Genomic DNA, 19,216 nt, shown 5'->3' with positions numbered 1-19,216 from the left:
AGGGTGGTCATCGTTGCGGGATCGGACTTCGAGGGAATGTCTCCCAAGTTGTTCTGGCCGGAGACTTTGATATACTCAATGCCAGGAGCTGAGCTGAAACAAATGTTATTCTTGGTGGTAGCAATAAAATCGGAGATGCCTTGCGAGCCCGAGCTACTACTGTTTGCGGGAATGAAAGACCACCTGCATGCAACGCGGTTTCTTGAGCAGCTCAAGGGTGATGAATCGGCGCCGAAGAGAATCTGGGAAGCTATCCAGACGTTATTTGCAGCGATGAATGAGGTACAGGAGAACGTTACCTCACGATTTGGTTCCAAGACAAGAGTGGTATTCACGACGTCCCCCGGGTACGCGAGCATGCCTCTGCAATTTGTATATGCGGTCTTGATCTTGATAACCGAGGGGAATGGATAGCGTATCCTGATGGCAGCTCCCAATCGGGAGTTGGAACCGACGAACTTGAGGCTTCGCAAGTCAGAACTGGCGGCGGCGTGGGCGGATGTGTCCCACGCGTTGAGGGGCTTCTACGAGTTAGCAGACATCCTCACGGTATTGAACGAGGTCCTCTTGCTGGAGATATCGAACTTCGCCAGACAACTCAAGCTCAGTCCGGTTATAGGGGACAATCATTCAATAATAACTCACCTGACGGCCAGCCTGTGGTTTCGAAGCATGGAATTGACTATCACAAGCTCCACCAGTAAATCCAGAGGACCGAGCAATGAAAGAAATAACGTAGCTGCAAAAAAGAAGCAACTGCAGTCGATGGTGTATCGACTGACACAAGAAAGAGGCAGGTGGCCATTCCTGACACCAAGATTGGAAAACGCTACGGAGAAGACGAGGGAGAATGCTCCACCTCTTGTGAAGCAAATCTGGGATTTTCTTGAGGAGCAGCTGGAAGTGGCCGAGAAAAGGGAAATGACGGTGGCCAGGTTCATCACAGCGGCCAACGAGGTCACAATTGGAGGATTCTGGAGGGAGCACGCAAAGGGTGAGCTGAAGACGAGGAGGGATCACGAGATTCTTGAGTTCTTGAGTCCTTGTTGGGGAAAGGAGTTCATGGCTAGAGTGTTTAGTGCAAAAGAGACTATCTTCGGAGCCTTTATACAAGAAATCCTGAACATAACATCAGCTTGTTGTTGGCACTGTACCTGGTTTACCCGAGGTACCTATTCAATATGGGTCCAGCGTACATGTTCAGTCGGGGTGTGGAAACACTCCGGATTGATGGATATTTGGCACTGGTGCTTCTGACCCATGGTGAACTGGTGTCATTTCATCGACTAATGAAATATGGGGAGCCCCTGTCGATGGGAAAAACCCACTCGAGCATTGACACCTATTCACATAAGTGTGCTGCCGGGCTGAAGACGCTGCTAGTGCAGTACCTCCTGATGCAGAACCGACACCTGACTGGTGAGGAGAAGAACCCAAAGACGCGAGATGAATGGAGGAAAGTGAATGGGGGCATGCCTCTGTTGACAGACCTGTGCCTGGTAATGAGATCGGACCCCATGGGGATAATCCGGGGGCTGGAGGAGGCCGTAACCTGCATTTATGGACCGGCCGTGACATACGCGTTTCCAGATCCTCTGGTGACAGCTTATCGCAACTCCGTGACACACTTGAGCCTCATAAGCATACTGGATGTGACGGCACTCAACTGGTGTCAGCAAGAGGTGTTGAGGGCACAAATGAGCAACACGGTACTCTTCGGAAAAGTGAAAGATCAAGAATTGATGGTGTACAATTTCCGAGGACAACTGCAGTGTAGGATGGGAGGTAAACGCGAGGGTCCCATCGAAACTTACCTCAAATTCTGGAACCTAAATCCCCTGACGGCGAGTGGACAAGAGGTCTTGAGAATTCCCGCATGGAAGAGGAGCTTCGAGTTGGTGAAGAGGGAGCTAGAGGCAATACTGGAGAAGGAGGTCTTGCCAACAACCATTCCAGAGTTCCCAACCGTAAGGAGAATGATCCTGGGAATGAACAGTTCCCTGGTGGTCCCGTCCCTGTTCGCGAGAGCAGCGGCGGAAGAGCAGCAGAGGGATTTCACCGATGGCTGGGATCCCCTATTCGTCGGCTACACTGCAGCGGTCTATTTTCACACCTGTGACATAAAAATAAACTCCTGGACGACCCAAGCGAAGAAGATGTGAGGCTCACTGCCCCCAAAATTCGAGATACGAGAGGTCTTGAGACAGCTTGAGCGGGCGGGTTTGGAGAACATGATTGTGGAAGAAGGACACATTGCACTAAAGGACGAGATGAAGTTTGCCACAAGAAGATACCGGGCACCTTACGGACTGGAGTAGGTGGAGATGAGACAGGAGGGGAAGGAGCTGGATGCAGCAGGCCCGTTGTATGTGGCTCTGACGGAATACAAGAAACCAGATCCGACGACACCATCACCCCTGTCGGTGGGCACCCCTGGAGATAAAAGAAGCGGCCCCGTAGAAGATCGATTCAGGAGGATCCTTGAGAGGAGAAGAGTCGAATCAGGAGAAGAAACCATGGATGAGACTCTCAGCGAGGCAGGGGAAGATATGGAAGTGGGGAACACGCCCGAACCAAAACCATCAGAGGAGGAATTCACCACTCAAGAGCTGTTGAAGGACCTGAGCGGAGAAAATTGGGCAGACACTCCCACACCACCTCTGACCTCATCTCCCCGTAAAAATCTAGAGTTGCCATTGATGGGTGAGACTTCTAGTATGGGAATGATACTCTTGAGCGCAGAAGAAAAGGAGAAGAATACCTTCGAGGGAAACAAGGCCATGTTCCTAGGCACTCTGGATGAGGACGCTTGGCGAGAATTCTTAAGCGAGTTCAATCGAGAAGTGGATGGCGAGAACACACTGGATGATGAAAAGGAAGAGCTGTGGAACACAGTGGTGAAGTTTGGAGAGCCTGTCCTGATGAGGACGGGTCTGGAGGAGAAAGCTAGAGGGGAACTGCTGAGCAAGATGGTCGAGTTGAGAAAGGCATCACGGAAGACCAAAGAAGACGAATGTAAAGACAGCTCTACTCTGAAACAAAAAACTGTCAATAAAATAATTGAAAGTGTGAGGGGGGATAAGGTCGAAACTAGTAATATAATTAAAAGTAATAATATCCTTAAGGCTCAAGCAGGGGTGAGGCAAGAGTTGGAAGGGTTGGATGGAGACAAAGAGGTCGAATCAGTGATGATAACGGCAACGCCCCCATGTAAAGACGTGAAGTCTCGCAAGAGAAAGAGAGAGGTAGAAGGGTGGGGTAGTCCTTCGGCGGATGCAGTCTCGGAGAAAAACTTGAGAGAGATGGCCCCCAGGGTTCTGACACGATGGAAGACAGCAGCCTACAAGAGTAGCTAAGAACCAAGGAAACTCCTCGAGGTGGAAAGAGAGATAGAGGTTCCCACCAACTCGACAACGGAAGAAGACTTCAAGCCTCAGAGGACAAAGATGAAACGAGGTTCGACGAGCGGGCAGACATGGGAAGTGGACGTCGGCAAAGAATGGGTCTCAAATGAACATCAGGCCACTGGGAAGCAAGTAACTAGCGATCCTCTCGAGAAGAATAAAACGAGGAACACCTCCCGACCGTGGTGGGTGGCCCTGGAAACATTGAAGGAATTGGAAGACTGCCTAAAGAAACTCGACAGTAGAGTGTCACGCAAACGACGTAACTGGGATACCCAGCAGAAGGCGGATATTAACAAATTGGAATTGGGGAGCCATCTGAGGAGAACTTGGCAGAACTTATTGAGGGATTACTTTGAAGAAGCGATGAGGACGTCCTCATCGGCGTCGCCATTGATGGCAAATCCCTTTGTTAGAACAGCAGGACAATTGATGTTCGCCTGGAGCCTGGTGGCGATAGAGTTGGAAACGCTGACCTCGCGGGACAAGTTGAAGTTGGGTGGAAAAGGTCTAGAAATATATCAGACATTGATGCAACACGTGGCTAGGGATAACTCAGGCTTGAGCCTGGCAAGGAGGAGAGACGCTACTTGTTTCTTGAGGTGGATCATGTCGGTGATGACTGACAGCACCATCCTAGCATGCCAGCAAAGAGCAACTGGGAGCAAATCAATGGAAAGGAGAGTCTCAACAGTCAACTTGAATGTGTACGAGAGTACTGGGATAGAAAAGGAGGATGGTTCCAGGCAATCTCTAGAGAGCCACAGGAAGTTGGATGAGATACGGAGATTCTGCAACAAGAAGTTCGAGGAGAAACATGACGTGCACCGTAACTTAGCCTCGTCAGGAGAGTACTTGAAAGCCAATAAGAAGGGAGAGTACCATTATGTGTCTGCAGTGATGGGGATGGCGTACAACCCTTTCTTGGACTCGGAAGCCAGAGGCGCTCACAGAAACTACGAGGTGGCGGAGCTACTAAAGTTCTGGACAGAGAAGATAGTGGAACTAGATACTGTGGAGAGAGAGAAACCTAGCTTGGGTTTGATTCTCGAGAAGATACCAGAGGTGATAAGTGTACCGCGCTCAAGTAAAAGAGTCGAACTGAAGATGAGTAACGGGAATGGCATGTTAATCACGAACCTGGGAGTGGTGTGGAAATTGCTGAGGCCCTCCTGGTGCCCACATCCCCACGCGAGCCTGGTCTAAGAAGTCACGGAGTGAGTAAGGCTAGCACCGACGGAAGATGAGGATCTAGCAACGTTGGGCATAGTGCACCGACTGATCCTGCCTCAGGTGAAGGAGTCTAGTGAAACGACGAGTAGACTAGGGTCGGTGAAGAAAATGGAGCCGGGCAGTTGTCTTGATTCGACGTGTGGAAATGGCGAGCACACCTGTGATGGACGGTCATGCGTCAGGATACAGTCCTTCCAGAAAGAAGATCTAGTCACCTGGTTTGAAGACATTACCGAAAGGGAGAAGAGCGAAATATAGATCGTGGCTGAGTGCTACGCGAGTACCACGGTGAACCTGGCAACAGCTCTGGGATTCTTCTCGAGAATGTGCAGTCTCCAGTCACTGGAGAGCCTAGAGTCAGAACACCACTTGGTGACCGCGTTGAGTGTGGAGTCATGGCCCGGGGTGTTGCAGGTAACCCAGAAACACATCAGGAGCTGGATGGTTGGACTTGAAGCGGAAATGGGATTTCCCATGAGCGAAGCCTATGGTCTGCCTCTAAATGCGAAGTCCTTAGTGGGGTCGGTGATGGCCAACCTGTGCGGCAGCCACTACCCACTGCACATTTCGATGGTGGAGGTATCAAGCCAGAGGGTATTGATAGACAAAGCCTTCTCGGTGCCCAAGTGCGTAAGGTTGGCTCGCATGTCGCATCACTCACACAGTTTGTTGAGAAAAATCCGAGGAACAGTGCCGAGAGAGCAGAGGGATGACTTGAGTGAAATCTGGGGGGAAGAGCTCTTGAGTTTGGAAAGTGAGAACACGAGTGACCACGAGAGACAAAACGTGATCGGAAAACCGGTGGGTGGTGCTCCAAATGTGGAGGAAAACGATACGATACACGAGAAGATGATGGAGCTCGAACCTCTTCTGGAAGCCTCGGGAGAGCGCAACCTTAGGAGTATTGAAATCACACATGGGGAATGCCCATGCCACTATCTGGCACAAACGGTGTGGTATCCGGATCACGCGAATCTCTGCCTGATCTGGGATGTGGAAGAAATCAGGTCTTTAGGACTGCCCGATCATCAGCAGAAGGTGACCATGTTGGTGGTGAGCACGATGCTGGCTCTACGATGGATTGAAGAAAATGTAACGAAGTATCGGGAATCGAAGACGCCAACGGCAGAGTCGATTTACGCAATAGATTACAGCAGGAGAATTGAGTTGTTTGAGACTGCATGCAAGGTATTCGCCATACCAACGGAAGTCAGGCACGTATGGAGCCGCATAAGGTTCTTTCCTTGGTTTCGAGCGACGTTAACATCCTGGTTATATATGGTAATGAAGGATCATATGAGGAGATATCAAAAGGAATATCGACAGTTCCAGGCCGAGATAGGACCGGAAGCCTTCAAGAGACCTCTGCTGACCCACCGAAATGCGATCACGACGGGGTGGAAAAAGAGTTGGTAGAGTGTCTAGAAACAACACCAAGGCGAGGGAGTCGATACTAGAGGAAGACTTGGCGAAGAACGTGAGCCTGAGTCTTCAAAATTCCTTCTGTTCGAACCGAGAGTGGAGAGTGAAGAATTTACCCAATCAATCGAAGAGATTGCAGGAGCAAAGGGAGTTGATGCGATCCTATGAACAGCTGAAGGCTTGGGAGGAGATCCTGATTAGCTCCGATGATGAAGAAGCACTGTTGAAACAGATCACGGTATCGAATACATCTGGGTCTGGTACCTCGAAGGCGAAGAACGCGAGGTGAGCCGGTGACTCAAATGGAAATTCTAGAGTCTTGAGCCTTGAGAGGGAAGGGGGCTCGAGGGTGAACTCGGATGAAATCTGGGTTCACCAAAAAGAAATTTTAACAAATGAGATATTGTTATTAATATGTTATATCTATTATATAAATCAAAATGCTGCATGACAATTTCCTGATTGAATAGGACAAAAGAAATTTTAAATTACTAGCTTAAAAAGTGAAAACTCGCAGGTACAGGTGCAGGTTTTGATTGCTGTTTAGCGATAGTGTGAAAACTTAACATGGTTTTGAATTTTGGGGTGTAGATAAACTTAAGTCCGCTGCAAATTTCTGTAAATGACCACTGGCACTGTATCTTGAGTAACACTCGGGTTTCTGGGGATTCACTGACAGACGGCAGTACGCGATGAGGACATCGATCTTGAGTCCGGGGAGTATGTGCCAGTCGGTCATATCTGGAAGTTTGACCTTGAGGAACACGAAAATACGTGGTTTTGGAATGAAATTTTATTTTTTCAAAAATTCGAATGGAGCCTGTCATGCTCAGTTTTCTCGCGAAAACTGAAAATCTCAGAAATAGAAGATCAGAACGACCGAATTGACAATTGCGGGAAAATGACAGAAAAACATCGGGAAATTGCTATTCGCAATTTCCAAGATAATAATAAAAACCACGAGAGTAGAGCTGTCCTATCTTGATATAGGAGACAGTGATTACAAAAGAAGATCGAAATCTAGCTAAACCAGAGTGAGCCTTCGGTGGAAAGGTGGACAACCGAAGTGTCCCAATGGTCCAGAACCGAAACTCCATTCTTGAGATAAAACTTGTTCGATTAGAACTTATTGAATCAAACTTAATTCCCCGATCATTCTCAAGTTGCTTACTAATTTAGTTACCTCTAGTTCTCGAGTGTGCTGCTATGTAAGTACCTAATTTAAATTTCTCGAGTGTGTTTTATGATTTTTATGTTGAGGTAAGGCGAGTTTTAGGTTGATCCATCTGAAATGGATCAAAGTATCACTGTCCAATAAAAAAGTAACTTAGCGGATTGTTCCAACCCGGTTTTTAACGGCGTTCGTGTATTTTGGGTATTTTGAGACCTAAGTATGGGGACGTTCTTATTTTCTAGAGTGGGGGGATATTTTGGTAGTGGCCTTTAAGCTGTAACGGGTTCTAGTCTCATGTCGCAAGCGAACCGAATTGGCTCCAACCGTTTTTGAGGTAGAAAAACACAAGAGATAGTGTCCCTGACTCTTGAGCCAATGGTTATAGGGCCTATTTTTCTTAAGCCTCATATGTGACCGAAGTAGGCGATTGTTACATAAATTCAGATGTTAATGAAATTCAATTCAGGACATAATAGGGAAGCTAAAAGTTTATGTAAAACAGTTTCAGTCCAAATCCCGAGACCCCTCCGGATTCCTGAATCCGGGGAAATAAGACTCTTATTCTCCCTCCGGAAGGCTGTCTTCCACCCTTCACCGTTGTTCGAAACGGCCTTGCAACTATTGTAGCGACACAATAGTTGCAACTCGGAGTGGTCTCTGTTGCTTCTGTTTTTGTTGTTGTTTTCCCATCACAATTTTCGTCGTTCTCGCTATCGCAACTAATGTTGTTGTGTCTTATTTTAGTTTTTCTGCCAAAATGGTTGTTTTTGACGTTTCTTAGAATTATTAAGTCATCAATTCAATATTTTCAAATTTAGGAACTTCCGAATCCTTCAGCCTTCACGTTTTGTTCAATCGTCCGAATAACGCTCTTATTGCAACAAAACTGCCAATACGGAAGGTTCGCTGCTAAAATTCGAAATTGCTGCATCTGCATTTTCGTCCATTCTGGTCGAATGTCACAAAAGTTCGTAAAGCAGAGTTTCGGGATCTACTAAACAATCCCAATTTTCAAGAAAGGTGAGATTGTTAATTTGATTACTTGAAGCGATTTCTCGACCAATCAGATAGAAGAGAAGAAGAAAGAACACCTGAATTACTATACAGTAAAAAGCCGAGGCATCAGTATAGCAAAGTGTAAATAATAAACTTGGTTAAAATTCATTAATTACATCAAACAAAAAACACAACATCAGAAAACAAGCAATAAACAAAACAAAACAAAACAAAACAAAACAAAACAAAACAAAACAAAGCAAGTTCGGTTACAGTTCAGAAATTGGTTGATTAAAATATATGAAGTTACGGATACTAAAAAAACATCAGTTTTAAGAATTAAGAACGAGCTGGTATTTTAACTTTACAAACAATTTTATAGATAGTCCAAACATACAGCGTATATACAGAGTATATACAGATTCTCTTTCAAACAATGTCTGGAAAATTAAACTAAATTAAAACATATAGAACTAGCAAAAACGGAAATCACGCCACGTATTTGTATTTGTACATATTGGATTGTTTCTAAATTCACTCACGTAAAATTCCTTCAATTTTTTCTTGAATCCTGTTCTCGATTTTTCTAAATTGCGCAAAATTATGGGCAGTGAATTCCATTTTTTAGAAGTCAAATGAAAAAATGATTTTTGTAGAGAAGCGGTTGAACAATGTTTGTCAAAAATAATTTGTTTCGTTCTTTTGTTGAGCCTATGATTGGCAGTCGGTAGTCTCAATGTATTTTGAAAAGCCTTCTTTTTGTTTGTAAGATATTGGTATATGTATGTTATACATTTTAACTCAATTCTTTTCTCGATTCCAATGAACGATTTGCTAATGCGAAGAAGGGAAGAAGATTTAAATTTCGATCTAAAATATGTTCTTTTTAACGCCCAGTTCAACTGTTTCTCTAGAGATAGCATCAAAGTAGCATTAATTTGTATTAAAAATATTGCTGAATAATCTAAATGTGATAAAACAAGACAATGAAGCAAGGCAACTAATGATAATGTCGGCAGTTGTTGTCCAATTGTATCTATAGTTTTAATTCTTTGTGCCATTTTTTGGAGAATTGTTTCGATTTGAGCATGAAAAGATAAATTTGAATCAAGAGTAAGGCCTAAATATTTGCATTCTGATTTTTTGGCTACATAGTACCCATTAATTACTATTGTATCAGTATCTACATTTTTGCTATCATTTTTTTGTCGAAATATTATGAATTCCGATTTAGATGCATTCAGATTCAATTGGTTCTCTGCAAAAAATTCCGTTAGTTTATTGAGTGATTTTTGCAATCGATTCAAAGCATCCTCAGAAATTATAAAAGAGAAAAAAAACCATACAGTCGTCAGCATATTGAACTAAAGTACAACCGTCATATAATCGCTCTTGTATGTCATTAACATATAAATTGAACAACAACGGACCAAGTACCGTTCCTTGTGAGACACCTCGTTTGATTTCAATTCAGTCTGAAAAGATTCCATTGACGTTTACTCTTTGAATACGTTGTTTAGGAAGCTAGCAATTAAAGCATTTGCTCCATTTGAAAAACCGAGAGAAAGCATTTTTTAATTAAAACTTCATGCGAAATAGAATCAAAAGCCTTGGACAGATCTAATAAAGCTGCATGTACGATTTTTTTTTATTCTATTTGATTTCGAATACTTTCTGCCACATAAACAAGAGCATCTTGTGTTGAAATGTTTTTGCAAAATCCGAATTGAAATGGTGTCATTATTTGAAATTTGTCAAGATGTTCTGTTATTTGGGCATGTAAAATTTTTTCAAAAATTTTAGAAAAAGCACAAGTTCTTGATATTGGCCGATAATTTTTTGCATCCATTGGGTCATCTTTTTTAAACAAAGGGGTTACTTGTGCTTTTTTAGTTCGATCGGGAAAATGTTCTCATCTAAGCAAGTATTTATGACAAAAGTTAAATGTGGAACTATAACTGATTGACCGTCAATGATTGCCCAAGCAGGTACGGTACAAGGTCCGAGAGGTTTTCTAACAGTAATTTTTCGAACTATATTAAAGCATTGCTTCATTGTAATGTGTTGAAAATGGAAAAGTGCAGATTCAGAGGCAGATTTGTTGTCATTCGGAGGCTTTTTAGCGCCGAAAAATTCGCCTAAGTTTGAAAAAATATAATTTAAATGTTTGGCAATTTTTTTGTCTTGGGTTATCATTTCACTGAAGGAATTTCATAGAACTGTAATTCGATTGTTGCCAGAACATGTAACTCTAACTTGGTTAATATATTTCTATTATTGTTGGATAGTGCTGAGAAGTGAAAAACAATTTTTTGAATGATCGAGTTGTTTACTTCTAATCAATTGGCTCATTTGATTACGTAAAAACTGGTACTTTGACCAATTATCGCTTGTGCTTTGACTGCGATATGATCTGAGTGAATTCTGTTTCTTAATCAACAAATGCTGACATTCTGAATCGAACCATTCCGTTTTCAAAACATTTTTTGGTTTAAAATTAGGAACAAATTGTTTTTCGGTAGGAGCATGTTGCTGAAGAGCACTAGAAATTAAATAAATCATCGTCGAGAACATGTTTTGTGCCTCTGTACATTGATATAAGAGATACCAAGGAAGAGCGGAGAATGTATTGCAAAATTCATTTTTCTGATAATTTTTCTTATTGAAAGTCGAAATTATCCTCGGTAAACTTTTGCCGCATTTTATATCCGTCAAAATAAATGAAGCAAAATGGTCGGTTTTATAAGGTGTATCAAAACAAAATTCAATGCCGTTTGTTTCATAGTCACTGATAATGTAGTCAATATGAGTTTTAGTTGAGGAACTAATTCTGGTCTCATCGTTTGGACAAAAATTCTTCAATCCATATGGAATAATTATAGAATCTAAATTTTCTTTTTCTTTGCTATCCAGATAATTTATGTTATAATCACCCAGAAGCGTAATTTTATTAGAAACTGAAACTGCATTAATTATGTTAAGCTTTAATTGTTCCAAAAAATCAAAAAAGTTTGATCTGCTTGGATTATAACACAAATTAAATAACATTTTTTCTTTACTGGAAATGTTAAATGTAGATTTGCACTCAACCCACACTGACTCATATTTTTCTTTATCAAATAAATTTAAATCAGGCCTCAATTTCGGAGATAATTTGACTGGTATATATAGCAAAACGCCACCACCTTTCTTTTTTACCGCTGATTGCCTATCATATCTGAACATCGCATGCGTTCTAGGGTCGAGATTCCATAAATTGTCACTATCTTTTTTCAGCCACGTTTCGGAAATTCCTATAATTGTATTGTTGCCCATATCATCAAGAAATTTTTTCAATTGCATCCGTTTTCTAATAATACTTTGAAAATTCAAATAAACATATTTAAAATTTGCACAATTTTTTGAGCAGATGCCGTAGACTGTTTCAATGGTTTCAATAGAAAAAATATAAGTTTCAAGTTTGAAAAAATATAATTTAAATGTTTGGCAATTTTTTTGTCTTGGGTTATCATTTCACTGAAGGAATTTCATAGAACTGTAATTCGATTGTTGCCAGAACATGTAACTCTAACTTGGTTAATATATTTCTATTATTGTTGGATAGTGCTGAGAAGTGAAAAACAATTTTTTGAATGATCGAGTTGTTTACTTCTAATCAATTGGCTCATTTGATTACGTAAAAACTGGTACTTTGACCAATTATCGCTTGTGCTTTGACTGCGATATGATCTGAGTGAATTCTGTTTCTTAATCAACAAATGCTGACATTCTGAATCGAACCATTCCGTTTTCAAAACATTTTTTGGTTTAAAATTAGGAACAAATTGTTTTTCGGTAGGAGCATGTTGCTGAAGAGCACTAGAAATTAAATAAATCATCGTCGAGAACATGTTTTGTGCCTCTGTACATTGATATAAGAGATACCAAGGAAGAGCGGAGAGTGTATTGCAAAATTCATTTTTCTGATAATTTTTCTTATTGAAAGTCGAAATTATCCTCGGTAAACTTTTGCCGCATTTTATATCCGTCAAAATAAATGAAGCAAAATGGTCGGTTTTATAAGGTGTATCAAAACAAAATTCAATGCCGTTTGTTTCATAGTCACTGATAATGTAGTCAATATGAGTTTTAGTTGAGGAACTAATTCTGGTCTCATCGTTTGGACAAAAATTCTTCAATCCATATGGAATAATTATAGAATCTAAATTTTCTTTTTCTTTGCTATCCAGATAATTTATGTTATAATCACCCAGAAGCGTAATTTTATTAGAAACTGAAACTGCATTAATTATGTTAAGCTTTAATTGTTCCAAAAAATCAAAAAAGTTTGATCTGCTTGGATTATAACACAAATTAAATAACATTTTTTCTTTACTGGAAATGTTAAATGTAGATTTGCACTCAACCCACACTGACTCATATTTTTCTTTATCAAATAAATTTAAATCAGGCCTCAATTTCGGAGATAATTTGACTGGTATATATAGCAAAACGCCACCACCTTTCTTTTTTACCGCTGATTGCCTATCATATCTGAACATCGCATGCGTTCTAGGGTCGAGATTCCATAAATTGTCACTATCTTTTTTCAGCCACGTTTCGGAAATTCCTATAATTGTATTGTTGCCCATATCATCAAGAAATTTTTTCAATTGCATCCGTTTTCTAATAATACTTTGAAAATTCAAATAAACATATTTAAAATTTGCACAATTTTTTGAGCAGATGCCGTAGACTGTTTCAATGGTTTCAATAGGACCAGGGTTTTTTTCAACATCCCCACTTTGGGTCAGTAACAACGCAAAAAGGAAAAGATGAGTCAGTGTGGTAGCTCTCCGCTCATTTATCCCACATTTCGATGATAATATCTTTTGATGGCAGCTTAGATGGCCCCAGTAAACAATGGTTTTTTCTATATTTTCCATCTGGGCCTTGGATATCAGAAAAATTGCACAAAACAACGAGAGTTTAATATTCAGCATAATAAATTAAATAAATTAAGTAATCGCCAAAATTTGTACCAAGAAAAAATGCGAAACTAGTATTTCCTAAAGAATTTTGCACCGTTTTGGAAAATTTGTATCATTTCTGCCGTTTTTGGATCTAAATATGATGATTGTTGGGTTTGCTTCATTCTGGGGCGGGTTGTAATCTCACATGTGTTTGCATTAATATCAAAACCTCTAAAAGAATCTCTATAATTTTGCACCAAAATTTCAACACCCCCATCAGAAGGATGCAAACCATCCGAGCTAAGCGCATCGGTATTTTGACTAAAATTTTTGTTTATGTCTAAAATATCCAATTTTACTTCGCCCAAGTCCTTTACATTCCGTACTAAATTAAGAATTTGCTTGTTTAGCTTCTGTACATTTGGATTAAAATCTTTTCTAAAAGCGCCTAAGGGAGTTACAGTACAAAGTAAAATTGTTTCTGGGGAGAATTTATGATTTGCGAGATAAATTAGTTTTTCTAAGCTACTCACGGCTTCCTTCGCGTCGAAATAATTTGAGAGGCAGTCATTTATTCCAATTAGCGTAGTTACATGTTTAAAATGTCGCGATTTACTGCAAATTTCTAATTTAATAACAATGCTTTGCGAATGGGGCTAGGTCTTTTACCAGACCGACCTTTTACCGTGGACGATTCGTAAAGGAAGTGGTTAGAACAAGCAAAGCTTTGCTGAGAAACCGTGAAATCATTGGCTTCAACCAGACTGACTGGCGTCAATACATCTGTCAATCAAATTTGTTTATCGAGTCTGGTAAAAGGTCCATGTTATGAATTTTCTGGTAAAAGGTCGGTCTGGTAAAAAGTCGGTCATCAGTGCAATTTTACTGTTATTATTTGCAGGTGTGGATATTAATTAGTAAATACAATAGGGGGGGAGAGATTGTTAAGTAGATTCTAGTTTCGCACAAAACCTATAACCACGGCGGACAATTGCATCCCAAGCGTCGAACTGTAAAGTAAAATCTGGATGTTCATCACAGTATTTAAAAATTAGGCTAGCATAATTATCGGATATTCGACGATCTCGCACTTTGAATTTGGTCTGACAAAAAATTCAAGGTAGTTCGGTTTCAGATTTTGCATCCAAAAAAGCGTCGAAAAGCACTGATTGCTCATTTTAATTAATTCTATCTGTCCGAACTTTTTGCAACTAATTATATGTAGACTCATAATTGGAGTGCGTCACTCAAGAAATTTTGTAGACTAAGTTTTACTCATTCTTTTTTTCCCAGTAGCGTTATCGGTCATATTTTTGCTTGTGTATGCGTGGTATACCATATACTTGAAAAAACCTGTTCAGAAAAAGACTTTGGTATACAAATAACCAACAACCTAAACTGGTCAGCACACGCAAAAATAAGAGCCCAAAAAGCAATAGGATGCTTATTTTTAATTAAAAGAAATATTTCAAAATCAGCGAGCTTAAAAATGAAACTGAACTCCTACTGTGGATATGTAACCCCAATTGTGTCATATGGCTCACCCATATGGAAAGCAAATAAGTGTGATTTAAAAATTATTGAAGATGTCCAAAGAAAAGCTACACGTTGGATACTGTCATGTAACAACATCAACTATAAAGACAGACTGATTAGATTAAACCTGCTTCCACTGTCTCTCTACCACGAAATGCACGACATTCTCTTGCTTCAAAAAATAATAAACGACCAATACAACTTCCATTGGAGACAATTTGTTCAGTTCAAAGAATCTACAGCCCCAACAAGAAGATCAACGAAAAATAACTTAGCGCATAAAAATTATCATTACGAAAAATCGAAAAGCAATTTCTGGCACAGAACACACACTAGCAAACAAAATTTTACAGACTCAGGAAGAAGAAGACCTGTTTGCGATGAAATACGAAAGACTCAAATCAAGCCTCAAAAACGTTTTCTGGATATATTTCATCAGTAAATATGAGGAAAGTGTCCCATGCACATGGTGAATAAACTGCTGCAATAGCTGTGTAAACTCAAAGAAACTATAAAACTCAGTTTAAAACTCCCAACGCGAAGCATTTTAGCCCCATGGCTTTATGTCTAAATCCTTGTTTATTATTATTATTATTATTATTATTATAAGTGCATCTTCGCCTCTGTGTCAAATTGTGATCTGCGAAATATGTCGAGCGACATTTTGGCGAGGTGGAGGGGATACCAATTTTTTAATTAATTGTCCCAGTGAGTGCGTTTACTTTTACTTTTTTCAGTATCAAGCATGTTTACATTGTAGAGAAACGTCAGGGATTTGTTGCGAAAGGCATGGCTTTACCTTTGGTTAGTATTGTTTGGATTGCCCTGAGGCAACTGTCTAAACCTCTTGCACGCTACCTTGCCAGCCAGGCGCCTCATTATCGAACTTTCAGAGTGTACTTAGTGGTCCCACTGGGACAGTTTTATCACAGATGCGAAACTAGGGCAAGAATGTTGAATCAGGGCTTCAAATGGCCTAGAAAGATTCCGCCTCTTCAAGAGGAAAAGGCAATCGAGTACAGCACAGAAATGCTAAGCGAACTCTTGATATTTTTGGTTGCTATTTCACCGATTGTCTACACATGGTATCAAGTGTCGAGTTCTCATAAAGAGAAATCAGAAGTTGAACAGCTCAAAGGACAAGCAAACATTGAGTATTTATCTAATCAGCTAATGAACCTTACTATTGAAATTGACAAACAAGCTGCAGAGCTCAGAAATTTCGAAAGAAGACTGGGTGATATTGATACTAGACATCACAAATTGATTTCGCATCTCGAAAAGGCATGGTATAAATTCTGGTGAAACAGCCGAGCAAATATGAACTAATTACTAGATTTCTATTCAAATTTGATTATTGTACAATCGAAAGTTTTAAAAGTTATTTGATTTTTTTTTCGTGAGTTTTCATCTTACTTTCTTACAGATTAAAATGAGTTTTGTGGGTAGATTTTCTCGAGTTGTTCCTGTGAGCAGAACACATTTTTCGATACCCATATGGAAGAGTGAAGCAAACTGTTTGTTAAAAGTTAATTTTTTATCCAGTCGAAGTTTTAGCCGCTCTCGCATACTTAGAGGTGAGTCAATAATCAACTACTAAATTTAATTATTCAAAATCAAATGAATAAAATTGGTTATGTAGTTAACGTTTTAGAGAGGTTTTACACCGAATCACATGAGTGGGTTTTGTTAAGCGATGACAAATCCAGAGCAACTATTGGTATTTCTGACCATGCTCAGGTAAGCCAAGATAAGTAAATATCCTTTCGGCCTAACGAGATGTACCAAATTGAACCGTTCTTTCTGAGTTATAAACAGCAAAAAGGACCGATTTTTCCCTCAAAAAGTCACCCGGTTGAGATCATCGGCCTAACTATTTATTTTGCTCCAGTGTTGCGTGTAAAAATGACAGATTTTGATGGAATGAAAATTGCAACTTGGGACCGCGCTGAAATTGCAACTTGGAGACTACTTTTTATTTGTAGAAGTTATTGCTTGAATTGTAGAGTTCATTGGGCGATGTTGTGTTTGTGGAGCTTCCTGAACTGGAAAAAGAAGTGAATGTAGGGGACGAATGTGGTTTAGTTGAGAGTACGAAGTCAGTAAGCAACATTTACTCGCCTGTGAGTGGCGAAGTATCCGAAGTGAACTCAGTTCTAGAAGAAAAGCCTGGTCTTATCAATGAAAGTCCGTGTGATGATGGCTAGTAGATTTTGATATAATAAATTATAAAATCGTTTTTTGATTTACTACGAATTAATTTGTTTTCTCAATTCAACGGGTTTTATAAAGGCAACTTGGTATATTCATGAAATATTTGATGTACGCAAACAAGCTGTTGAAGTTTTCTGTTCTCATTCTGTTGAAGTTTTCTTAAGCTCAACTTGTCGAATGATTGTTGTTCTGACCATTTGAAAAATGCGGAGGAACTTTGTATACAGGTGCGTTTTAGTTTTTTCTTTGTATTTTCCACGCAAAATCAGGTACCACAAACAATTATGGGATTATGTCGAGTGATATACCATATTAAAGCCCTTTCAGTCGTGATTCGAACGACATCAAAAAATATTACGAAAAATTGTCCCAGTAAAGAGAAAAACGGGTTTAAAGTTTGATTTTTAGTCTAAATTCGAGCGAATAAAACGAGCGAGCAGGCTCACAATAGCTTATTTTTGCTTAATTTAGGCCGCGAAAACTTAATTTTATCCAAATAATTTTGTTTCCGGAGTTTTTAGCGGCGATTGCGAATTAAAAACATACTGAAGCAATAAAAATTTGAAAAAAAGTTTTTGATTTTTTTGGCATTTAATTTTCTTTTCTAGTCATTTTTCTACAGAATTTTCCTTAGTTCTAGTTTTTTGTTCAATCCTTTTACCACACCACGCAAAAAAAAACGACACCAATTTGAAAAACTGTGGTCGGAAAGTTCTGTACTAGTTGCACAGTAACCGGCTATCCTTGTTATATAGTTACCTTTGTTTATAGGCTGGATATGCAAATTGAAAGTTGGAGACGTGGCCTCCGAATTGTCAAAACTGATGAACCAGCAGAAGTATGATCTGTTTTTGAGCAGCCAGGAGTCATGATGCGATGCCTAATAATAGATGCTATAACGATTTAATGTATAATGTATAATTAGACTGTTGCTCTTGATATTTGGAAGTTGTGTAATATAAATTTGCAAATTGTTTTCGGTTTCTGAAAAAAGTGATTTATACAGCTAGGAATAATTATACTTATTGCTTGGGTTTTCTGTTCTATCGGAACTCGGTTTCTGGTCTGTTTTTTTTTACGCTTGCCATTAGCAAAGCATTATCAAATAGTAAAATATACTTTTTTCGGATGAACATCTAGTTTCAAAAAATCAGTTGAATCATTTGACAGCTTGGCTTACAATTAATTTAAATGTCTTAGTCTTAGCTTCTCTGGTACAATAGGTCTAGATAAGCTACTAAGCTTGGTACGGAACATGTCCTTAGCTCGCATCTCACCAGGACTATTTTTCAAACGGGAATGAGTTCGTTTCTAAAAAGATGTCTGCTTATGTTTTTCGGCTTGTTTGCTTCTTATAAGATATTTTGCTATACCGAATGTTCATTATCTTTGCTTTGAGAGTGTTGGTTCACTCCTGCAATTTGTATTTTCACTAATATTTACTTCCTATGTTTTCCTTTTTTACTAGTTTTATTCGGCGCTAATGATTTCAGTTTATATTTTATGGGCTGAATTGCCTAATTTTGGGTCGTTTCACGGGAAGCATAATTGTTATGCTCCCTTTCGGATCACAAATTTCTCTTATTTTTACAATAGGTTTTATAGTTCTATCAACAGCAATTTTTTAAATAACCGCACTTTTTTCAGCTTACGGGAATTTACCTGAGTAGAACTTAGGTCTACTTACCTAAGTTACCGCAAATTTACCTTAGTTAACGCAAATTTACCCAAGTTACCGCAAATAGAATATCATTTCAGACAAAATTTTGAAGTTTTTTTTATCAATGTTTTTGGACTTGTTGGGCTTCCTTTCCTGTCTGCTTGCTTGCAATGCTGTTTTGTAGTATCGGAAGTAGAGCGAAGCTCCGCTTCGCATCTGTTTAAAGCTTCCATTGTGTTTATGGATTTGTTTTCTTTTACTAGAATATGGTTGCAGACGAATTTCTGTGATTGATGTTTTTGTGTTTTCTCTCTTATGTAGATTGCTAGGTTTGTGTGGTGTTGCAACCGGTGTTAAGCTTCGCTTTATCTCTGTGTTGAAATACTTTTTTTGGCTCTTCTCTGCGTTTTTGTATAAAGACGAAATGTTCAATCCTTTTACCACACCACGCAAAAAAAAACGACACCAATTTGAAAAACTATGGTCGGAAAGTTCTGTACTAGTTGCACAGTAACTGGCTATCCTTGTTATATAGTTACCTTTGTTTATAAGCTGGATATGCAAATTGAAAGTTGGAGACGTGGCCTCCGAATTGTCAAAACTGATGAACCAGCAGAAGTATGAT

The 19,216-nt window shown here is 39.7% G+C and overlaps 3 protein-coding genes across 5 annotated transcripts in view; 2 read left to right on the top strand and 1 right to left on the bottom strand.

Moving 5' to 3' along the window:
• The window catches only part of LOC134841641 (dnaJ homolog subfamily C member 13-like), a 554,774-nt gene that overhangs the window by 176,646 nt on the left and 358,912 nt on the right, over positions 1-19,216 (bottom strand). The window lies entirely within an intron of this gene.
• LOC134841795 (DNA replication complex GINS protein SLD5-like) overlaps positions 1-19,216 on the top strand; it is a 493,875-nt gene that overhangs the window by 390,291 nt on the left and 84,368 nt on the right. The window lies entirely within an intron of this gene.
• LOC134841824 (glycine cleavage system H protein-like) lies at positions 15,459-17,906 on the top strand. Of its 2 annotated transcripts, none has more exons than XM_063857873.1 (4): positions 15,459-16,294; positions 16,372-16,457; positions 16,724-16,919; positions 17,703-17,906. In XM_063857873.1, exons 1-4 carry the CDS (start codon positions 16,150-16,152, stop codon positions 17,801-17,803), a joined length of 528 nt encoding a protein of 175 aa, XP_063713943.1. In that variant the 5' UTR covers positions 15,459-16,149; the 3' UTR covers positions 17,804-17,906. The 2 variants fall into 2 exon arrangements, with proteins under 2 accessions (XP_063713943.1, XP_063713936.1); XM_063857866.1 differs by having other exon boundaries at positions 16,360-16,457.

This window comes from Symsagittifera roscoffensis, chromosome 1 (genome assembly GCF_963678635.1).
Source record: "Symsagittifera roscoffensis chromosome 1, txSymRosc1.1, whole genome shotgun sequence".
Lineage (NCBI taxonomy): Eukaryota > Metazoa > Xenacoelomorpha > Acoela > Convolutidae > Symsagittifera > Symsagittifera roscoffensis.
This window is presented reverse-complemented; position numbering and strand designations above follow the sequence as displayed.

Coding starts and splice junctions, on each gene's coding strand:
- LOC134841824 (XM_063857866.1), top strand. CDS start 16,150: ATGAGTTTTGTGGGTAGATTTTCTCGAGTTGTTCCTGTGAGCAGAACA. Junction 16,458..16,723: donor GTATTTCTGACCATGCTCAG/GTAAGCCAAGAT, acceptor CTTGAATTGTAG/AGTTCATTGGGCGATGTTGT. Junction 16,920..17,702: donor TGAAAGTCCGTGTGATGATG/GCTAGTAGATTT, acceptor CTTTGTTTATAG/GCTGGATATGCAAATTGAAA.